The 10,175-nt window shown below is 39.5% G+C and overlaps 2 protein-coding genes across 2 annotated transcripts; one reads left to right on the plus strand and one right to left on the minus strand.

Moving 5' to 3' along the window:
- The first annotated feature begins 496 nt into the window (after nt 1–496).
- On the plus strand, nt 497–5,545 carry LOC137601801 (tumor necrosis factor receptor superfamily member 5). The gene is made up of 8 exons (XM_068324216.1): nt 497–745; nt 901–1,026; nt 2,026–2,172; nt 2,253–2,346; nt 2,706–2,782; nt 3,203–3,310; nt 4,436–4,585; nt 4,783–5,545. The coding sequence occupies exons 1-8, from the start codon at nt 670–672 to the stop codon at nt 4,962–4,964; spliced, it is 960 nt and encodes a 319-aa protein (XP_068180317.1). The 5' UTR covers nt 497–669; the 3' UTR covers nt 4,965–5,545.
- A 392-nt stretch (nt 5,546–5,937) lies between these two features.
- On the minus strand, nt 5,938–9,015 carry rbp5 (retinol binding protein 1a, cellular). Its single transcript, XM_068323264.1, has 4 exons — nt 8,518–9,015; nt 7,869–8,053; nt 7,351–7,452; nt 5,938–6,478 (listed from the first exon to the last, which is right to left on the minus strand). The coding sequence occupies exons 1-4, from the start codon at nt 8,591–8,593 to the stop codon at nt 6,425–6,427; spliced, it is 417 nt and encodes a 138-aa protein (XP_068179365.1). The 5' UTR covers nt 8,594–9,015; the 3' UTR covers nt 5,938–6,424.
- Nucleotides 9,016–10,175: the final 1,160 nt, after the last annotated feature.

The raw sequence follows: 10,175 nt of genomic DNA on the forward strand, positions 1-10,175 counted from the left end.
CTGATTTTGCACATGTAAGCACTTTATAAATATATTCTCGTTGATAGTTTTTGTACCATTGCAATAATAAAGAAGTGTGATTAAGGACACAGGGAAAAAAAAGACCGGGCCTACAACCTTAAAAAGCAACAGTTGCTTTGTGATCTGTTTGCTGCACCAAAGGTACAAAAGTGAAAGGGAGGGTCGTACAGGAGAAAATGTCTTACTGTGCTGCTTTGCATTTTGTCAGAATCAGACTTTTATTTCTGTAGCTATAAAAGGACACACATCTTACCTCGGTGCAAAGTGCAAAGCATGGAAAGGAAATGAGGGTAGACAGAGAGAGAGCTAGATGGAGATAAATTAAGAGAGATGGAGGGGAAAACAGCGGAAAGAGGGTCACTGCGGTTTTCCACTGTGTGGCATGAGACATGAGAAGTGAGTTAGGTAGATTTAGGAGGGGAAGCACATATATAGTCTGAGACAAATCAGAAAGCAGAAAGACAGCAAACAAGAACAGAAGCAGCGACAGGATATCAGAAAAGGGTAGAGGAAAGAGCTGAGATCATTTCTACTAATTTTATTTTTAAAAGATATAAGTAAGTCTTTGGGGAGACCACGAGGGTCTCTGTACATTCAGGCTTACATAATACACACAGATGTGGTGAGTTGTAATCAAATGGGCTGCAAATGGCTGAGGCGATTTGTGTGAATGAGGATAAGTATCTCAGCAAAGACGGGAGATGCTGTGATCGCTGTCATGCAGGTCAGTCAACATTATTGTGTGTAAATATTATAGGTAATGTCTTTTTGTGTGAACCACGCCAGTGTATGTGCTGTGTTTGTGTGTGTGTGTGGGGGGGGGGTTCCCAAACTGTGCTCACAACAGATTCCTCTGTTTGTTTCCTCAACCCTCTTCAGGTTTTCATATGAAAGCAGAGTGTAATGCCAAAAAGAGGACTGAGTGCGTTGAATGCAGACGTGGTCTCTATACAGCCAGAAAAAATCACCTGAGTTCTTGTTATGTTTGCCTGGAATGCAGTCACAGTAAGTCAGTTTGCACAGAGACACACACTTACAGAATTTAAGTAATTACTCAAGTTTATGTCTATCAGGTCACATTTCTAAAGCAGGACAGTCTTATGGGAAAGTATTACAGTGTGGAAATAGGAAGGGAAAATAGTCATGAGTGTAACTCAGCTGATTCTAAACAATCAAAACAAGTTGAAAGTCTTGTTCTGTTAAAAGATCAGGACAGAAAGGGACGGCAAAAGAGGCAGTTGAATCATGCCTGTGTAAAAAGATTGACCTGGTAGGATGGGGCAGGTGTGTGTTCCAACAACATGCTGTGTGTGGGATTCACCCCAGGAGGGATTCAGTCAGCTAGCAGCAGTTAGCAGCTAACACAGGCGTAGGCAAACTACAACCTGCGGGCCAAGTAAGACCCGTTTGGCTCTGTAATCTGGCCTGTCCAACAACTTTAAACTGATGTATATAATTAAATGTAATTATTACCAAATCATATTAATTTTAATTTTATATAATGGCTTTTACACATCATTTTCATTTGCATTAGTACAAAAAAACACTCCATCCATCTGCCCCTCAAAGGATAAATGCACAGCCAGCAAATGCAGGCATCAGTTGCCTTTATCCTTAAATAAGGACCACCAGTGTAACACCTATTATTGTCACATAATCACTGACCTCACTAATTTATCTCAGCACTGCTTTTTTAACACAACCCTTACAGTTAATGACTCAGTTCTACAGAAGCAGCAGCGTGCACATCATTCCTGTTGGGTCCATTGGTTTTTTTATACCTTTACTAAACTTTGTAGAAACTTACTTGCAATGTAGAAGTTGAATTTCTAACAAAAACAAGGATTTATCTTTCTAGTGATGTGGGACTGCTATTATTTTAAACACAACTGTATTACTGCATATATGTACCTTTAACACAAAAGATGAAACTAAGACCTCTGCAGAGACAACAAAAGATGGAGCCCTCTTTCAGGACAGAAATTATCCCTCTGATTCTTTCAGTAAACAACCAGAGGAAGGTGAAGGAGTGTACAGCTCAAGAGAATACAGTGTGTGAGTGTCTGCCTGGATTTTACTGTAATAATGACCAGTGTGACTACTGCATCCCAGTGAGTGTCTGCAGGCTGGGTGAAGGGGTCAAGGTCAAAGGTAAACCATCCTGCCAAGTCACATCCTGCCATAAAATGAAAACCAGGAAGTTAAAAAAAAAACCTCATTTGCTCTTGCAGCCACGCAAACCCATGACACAGTGTGTGCACCATGTGAAGAAGGGACCTACAGCAACATAACAGATTTCCACTCAGCCTGCCGCTCACACACCAGGTCAGACCACTTTTTCCATTATTACTGTTACTACAAAAGCCGAGTTGGGGTGGTGATGTGGTGATGACATCAAGAAATGAATCAGTCACACACTGACGCAAAACATAAGTATATGGTTTCAGGTGACAAGTGCTATCTGTGACCATAAAACATCCCACATCACACCTTCTGTAATTATATCACAGCCACGTTTTATGAATTGGGAAATTATTCTGCATATTCTATTAAAATTTGCATGCAGACCTTACAGACTGTCAGCAATTTTACTAGTTTTGCTCTCAATACTTCCCCACTGTCAGTTTGTAGCAACACAGCATGTGGATATTTATTTATTTTTTGTCCCTTTATACTGTCTGTAGATGTGAAGAGATTGGAAGAGTCACAACATTTCCAGGAACTCGCACGAACGATACCACCTGTGGTGACTTCATATCTCGTAGGTGTCCATTTTCAAGTGTTCATCATCTCTTCATCATCTCTATTAATGAGAGAAATATGCACTTTCACAGCTTTGACTTATTCTATGCTAAAAATCTGCATCCGAAATTATAATTATTATTAGTTTGATTAAAAGATGCTGGCCTGGATGGAGACAACTAAGAGTGACTAACCAGTAAATACAGGAAATGTGAGGTTGTAAAAGTCTAGCTCTTGCGTGATTCTAGAATGTCCATTCTTTGGCAACAACTTCTAAGCTGTACAACAATTTTATAATTTCATTCATTTACCTTGGTGGCAGTATCAATTGGGACTATATTGTTTCCATAAATTTCACCCAGTTCCACATTATCAGAAATTACTTGTGAAATCAAGAGAAAAACATCATTAAACCGTATCTTGTATCTTTGTTCATCAGATTGTCACTGGATGTTACCTACAGGCCTGTGGTCAGGACTCGTGTTGACGGTTCTCATCCTGTTTGGGCTCATCTGCTGGAGAGAAAAACGCAAATCATACAGAGCAGGTGAGAACACGCTGTAATGTGCAGGTGGGTTTCAGAAAAATGCACACATTGTTGACCTAATGTAGAAAAGTCTTAATGAAGAGGCAAAAAACACAAACTGATCTAGGAACAGTATCTAACAGGATCTAGACAGTGCAAGTTCCTCACCACCATGACTCAAAAAAATGAAGGTCACAGTTTCTCTCTTTCAATTATATCCAAGCAGTGTTTGTTTTTTATGTTGATTTTTATATTAAAGTGTATTAAAATGAATTTTCATTTACACCTCAATGAATGGTATTAATCAGAACGTCTGAATATCATTGAAGTGTTGATATTTAGTTAGAACATGTATATTGTGATGCTTAACAAGCTCAACAAAACAACCAAGCTGAATCAGGAAACCACATCCTGCACATATTCAGAATGACACAGTTCATTTGTATATTCTGACACAAACTCCATCAGCAGCACACTCACACTGAGAAACAGGCCCCACGCATTTACAACACAAGCCATGTAACTTATGTTCAATTTGTATTTCACTGACATTTACCGTCATGTATGAGAGGAAATGTGGTAGCAGAGGAACTTACAGATGAAGTTCCACTGATCTGTTAGTAAGATTTTTGTTTTGAGGTTTTGGCTGCATGTGCTAATGAATTACGTCATGTTGGTGATGATCACAGATAATGGACTTATAGCAATGGTTCCCCACAGAAGAGTCTCAAAATATGTTTTATTTTACAATATGTGGATATTTCAAAATATTTTTAAAAGTTTAATTACAGTAGTGGTATTGTCTGCTATGTATTTGAGTCATGGCTGTCTACCATTTTTACTGCCGGTTCAAGACAAAAACAATGAAGAGAAATATGGTTTCAAAGAAAATAAGGAAGAGTCCTGTCTATGTTAACACTGACTCACACACATTTACATGGAGGTTTTTCCCTGGAAAAAGATACGCATTTTGACCATATACATCTGATTTTGTCATTTTTGTGCTTCAATCGCCACCTGTAGGACAGTCCTCATCATAACAGAGAGCATGATGCAAATGATTCATTTAGAACACACTTGATATATTTTTATTTTATGGTATGAAGTTATCTTTTATCCCTTTCTGTGGTATCTTCTCTTTTTTAGCCAGGTCCATCAATTCTATAACCTTGACAGAAGTGGTTCCAGCAACCCCTGACAGAGCACTGGCCCTATCCTTAACGTCCACAGAGATCAACCGTTCCTATCAGGGAAGCTTCACTGTGGATGGATATGACTTACAGCCATTTCACACAGGTGATAGAAACTCACATCAGTTTTTACCCCAGCCATCGTTCTTTCTGATCTTCTTCCTGGATGCAAATGCATTCCTTCTTTTCGACACTTGAGCCATGGTCTGTGCTTTCAGCTTTATAAGATGTTCAGTAAAAAGCCCATTTAATGTCCCATTAAAGGATGGCCACATTGAAAATCAATTTTACCATCCTCCCCAGATGATAATGTGACCGGTGGAAGCACCCAAGACAGTCTGGACAGCTGCCTTCCTATCACTCCGCTGAAGGCTTCCATTTCATTTGTCAAAACCAGTCATGACAATGGAAGCGCAGCTTACTCCACTGGAAAAGTCCTCCGGACCTGCTCAGAGCCACAGGAGGACGAGTGGTATGGGATGTGACCAAAACTCATCATCACAAATAGCCTGGGAGATGCTACTATTACATTATGTTTAAAACTTGAATCTGTACTTTTTATAGCAAAGAAAAATGTGCTGCTCCCTGCAGAAATTCATCACAATGTTGACTGCTATCTCCAACCACGAAGGTGTTGGAGGGGGCTAGATTCTGTCCATTCTGGGTTTTTGTTTTTTTCTGCAGCAAAACCCAGAAACTTTCTACACAACTACTGACTAAATTGGTTCCATTTTTCTACTATGGAACCCTTTTTTTGTATTGTTTTTCATTTTAATGGTTACAACTTTTGAATTCTGTGAATGGGATTTCTCAACAATTCATTGTTTCCTCAAAAACCACTCAAAATGTTTTCACAAAACGTTATGCACAAATGTATCAAGCTGCCTTTTGATATGTGAATTTTAAGTATTTTTTTCTGTACTGAGAATTTAAATTTTTCTAAAACATGCAGAAACAGGAACAGTGATCAACAGGGAAAATTTAAATAACTTCTATCTTTTATAATAAAATGCCCCATATTGTGGGAGTTCCTGCGCATTTCATGTTTATTATGTTTCTTCTTCAATAAACCCCACTGCTGCAAATCTCAGCTATAACCTAGTTGTATATTGATTTGATTACTTAAGAAAATACCAAAACTAGTGACTGTCTATTAATGTACCAACAATTTACAATATATGCAGAGCCAAACCCTGATGTCACTTATTCCTCTCGCTTTAATCTCTGACCCACATACTGAAGGTCCCTTCGTACGTGAACAAGAACATTATTTTGAGTGAACCCCATGTTCTATTCTGCTGCTGTAAATATTTCATGTGCACGTATATCAGTGCACAGCCATGCATATTCCTCATTCCTGTCCTTCCTCAGAGGGCAGCGAGGTCAGACATAGAGAGAGGGTCTAATACACATTTGCATTTTATGGGATTTGTTATAAAGAAGGAAAATATGAAAGAATTCTTGGCTTGTTCTTTAATGCAAGCAGTGTGTTATGAATAACATCTTCATGGACATCTTACACAGTGTTCTTCCAACAACATTGAGAATTGTGTTAGCTTCCTTTGACAGTACAACATATTGTGGGTTTTTACCACTCACTTTCAGTATTTATGAAATCATAAACCACAGAAACTACATGCTACTAACCTTAAAAGCAATTCCTTTAAAAAGAGACCCGGCAGAAGTATAAGTTGTTTACAACATCATGAAGACAGATAGTGCAATAAGAGGAGACATGTAGGAATGTTTACTTGAAGAATTCTGTTCTCTTCTCAGTTCGTACCACCCGAATCAAACAGTTGAGAACGACATTCAGTTTCATTGTAACATTTCAAAACAATGTTGATTACGACTAAACAAAGAAAAAAAATCTGGTGCCAAGTCATTAACTATATGCTACAGAGAATTAATTGACTTCATTGACTAGAACACATTTTTGGTTACTTCAATCAGCCTTCTTGAAGAGTTGCTTGGCAACGATGCCTTGAACTCTCATCTCCTGTGGAGAAGAAGAAACAACAGTGAGGAGGGGTCAGGGCAGAAGGATGGGGGGGTGAGTAAACAAAGAAAGATTCGACAAGAAAAAGTTGAATATGTTATTAAAAAACCAAAGATTGTATCCAAAATACTATCCCTACTATCTCCTTTTAACCATCTGCCCCCATCCCCTCTTCATTACTCTCTTGCTCTATGTAACCTTTAAAAGCCACCATTGATCCTCGCTGGCATTTCTTGAGCAACTCTCTCCTACGGTTGGAGACAGCGTCAACAACACATCACTTTGTTCTGAGCAAAAGCTTTTAAAATCCTGTCTGATGCATCTTGTTGAACAGTACTGATTGTTTTACATCTTAATCTGGATTAACACATAATCTTTAGACTCTTTCACAACCAAAATGAGAAACATCAACAAGCTACTTCAATTAATTAACCCCCAATTTAAACACAGCATTTCTAGCTCCTCGCCTTTTTATACAAATACTTTTGTCTTCAGCGCACATGATGAGGGAAAGAGTGGTGATGTGAAACATTTTCAGAAAATATCTCCAAACCCAGAACTGAGCAATGCACAGCATCACAATCCAGACAGCTGCACAGAACCGGAGTAGTTCTTATTCATGTTTCCATTATACCTCCACAAAGCTCCAAAATCCCTTCTTTAAAGAATTTCTTCCCACACCAACAGCATCGTGACCAATAAGGTCATGGATAACTTTCAATATGTGTGTTTTATTTCCATCTTTTTCCTTTTTAAGCATATCGATTTTTGCTTCCTTTTTCTTTTATATATTTAATTTCCTTGTTCCATATGCACCTGCCTCCCTCCCTTTCCCCCACTCTTCTATTCACTCCATCCATTCATCCTCTTACCAAATGCAGCTTGTCATCCTCCAGCCAGTGTGTCCACCCTCGACCTTCTTTCTCGCCTCGCTGTACACAAATCAATTTGTCTCCTTCCCAGCTCACTGTAGTCTGAACAACCACAAAGACGTTGTGTTACGGTGTGCAGTTAAAATGTAAAGCAGCTCACAGACTTGGTCACACAAGGGGCTCCATGCAGCCTGACAGGGGGAGCTTTAAATACGTTTATTCTTTTACTTCTAGCTGGTGTTTGTTTTACTTTGTAATAAATAGTAAAAATTTGTTTTGGAAGATGAAGGTTTTTAATGTTTTCTTTTCCCACACATCATTCATTGTAGCCTGAAGGCAGATTTAAACATTGGGGGGGTGATTACAGCACCGAATTGCAGCATTAGGTGGGGCAACTTTCCAAATTAAACACACAGAGCAAATTTATGTTACACGTAATGACACTTTATAATCCCTACATCTGCCTGCACACATATTCATACAGGTCAAAGTCCACATTTAGAGATGCAGCAGCACACCTGACAGGTACGACCATCCACTGGCCCCAGATCCTCGGTGAACTCCTCCCCAATGATGAAATCCATGTTGAAGTTCCTGAATGTGGTGAGAGTGCGGATCTTCATGGTTCCTGTGTCCGGATCATGGACAATCTCTTTACTGGGCTTCAACAGGCACACAATCTTCCTCAGAGCGAAATTAATATCTGTCAGGAGTCGATAGAACAGAAAATTAATGTGAAAAAGAGCATTCAGTGTTGATAAAAGAAGGCCTCATGCATTCAGAGCAAATGGGTTGTGTAGGTCTTTTTTCTTTGTGTGTGTGTGTGTGTGTGTGTGTGTGTGTGTGTGTGTGTGTGTGTGTGTGTGTGTGTGTGCGCGCGTGTGTGTGATTTGTGTGTCTTGTCTGGGGTCATGTAAAGGACAAGGAGTTGATTTCAACACTCTAATGTGTGCTGCTGCAAATGAATTTAATCTATATAAAGAAATCTATGATATAAACTAAGAGGATTAAAAACGATTCAATACAATTATAAATATAATAATAATAATAATAATAAATATTTTTAAATAAACACAAACATCTGCATGTTATATTAGTGAGGATGCGCTCATCTCTCCAGTCTTTACATTAGTAGAGGAGGAACCTGCGCGCCTCCAGGCGGCTCACCTAAAGCTTCGAGGTAGGCGTCCATATTCTCCTGCTCCACTAAATGAAACGTGCCGGAATAATTAGGTTTCGACATCTTGTTCCTTTCCAAACTCCAGACAAGACGAGCCCCGCTCTGTACTTTCCCCTCTTTCTGGCTTTCCTTCCGTCGAGTGACGTCTGCGTCCCGCAGCCGGAGATCACTTTCTCTTCCCGGAGCGTTTGGATCCGATGGAGGACGAGGCTGCGTCGTGGTGCTCCGGCGTGAGGATTCTCTCTGCTCCGGTGGAGAGACGCACAATGGCTTCAGGGAACAGAAAGAGTTCCTCACCCTGTTGCGTGAAGGGAGGTGGGGGTGAGGAGGTGTGGGGGAGGAGGAGGAGGAGGAGGAGGTTCATGCGTCTGCCCCAGCGCTCCAGAGGGGTCCTCTGTTTGGAGAGGCGGCGCTTTGGAGACTCCCTTGTGGAGAATGTTGTGGAGGAATGAAGTTACGGGAAATCTCCATGTACGAGTTGGGCAAAAAAAATCGTTCCTCTGCTCATGACTTGATTAAACAGATTTACAGCCTGTCAGTGTTATTTCAGCCCAAGGTTGAATCCAGATTTATGGAGAAAACCACATGCATGTGCGCCATAAATAAATGTCCCAGAACAAGACTATAAATTTAAGGCTGGAAGGCAGTGAGAGAGCATGGATGAGTTTTATTTATGAATGAACACATTTATTTTGTGATAGAATAAAAAAATACAGAGGCAGCACATTTCTTGTTCATTTTGAACCTTGAGTAACAACTGGATTAAGTGATGACTATTGAATTCCTGTGCAACAATGTGTGGTTTAATGTAAAATTGTCACTTGTGTGAATGAGTGCTGATCACTGTTCTTTTGGGATGTGTTGACATTTGAAAATTGTGCATATTTGCACAAGAAAAGCAGTACTATCAGTAGTAATAATACTAACGGTGGTGGTGATTTGGTAGAAGAACAACAGATTAGTGAAGGGAGAAATCAGTGCCAAAACCGTGGGTATAAATGTTCTGTATTGTGACTGAATCCAACTACAAACTCTGATAATTTTTGCTAGTTATATATTCACAGGTTGAAGAGAATGAAGACCAGAAAATCTCAGACGAATAAAGGATTATTTTAGAGGATGAACATAAACATTTCCCTGTTTTTTCCCCCCTCTCTCTTAATTGTCTTGTCACTGAATCACATGGGGGTGTGATTATGGTCACATTGGGTAAAAGTGTCTGGAATTACACCCACTGGGAAGAAGAATACAATTAATTAGCACCAATGTGTGATGTAACATACAATAGATTCCATGAGAAATGTAAGCTATCATGTCATACTGTAGAGAAAAAAAATAAAGAGAACCATATGGATCGTTGTGATTCACAGAAACAATTGGAATCCAGGCACTGAAAGGTGGCTCTGCAGCTGCTCAGGTCAGATCTGCAGTAGAATATAGAAATGATAGGTAACATGATGTGCCATCCCTGTTTTTCAACATTGCTGCATGATCGCATGACCCTAAACTGGATAGTTGTTTATGAAAATGAATGAATGACTGAATGAACCTGAAGGACCATTGTTGTTCTTGTTACTTATATTTCATCAGGAAATCCTGTCTTGGAATACGACCAAAAGTTGATGGAAATCCGATCCTTCTGAGT

The sequence above is a fragment of the Antennarius striatus genome, chromosome 9 (assembly GCF_040054535.1).
Source record: "Antennarius striatus isolate MH-2024 chromosome 9, ASM4005453v1, whole genome shotgun sequence".
NCBI classification, from domain to species: Eukaryota; Metazoa; Chordata; class Actinopteri; order Lophiiformes; family Antennariidae; genus Antennarius; species Antennarius striatus.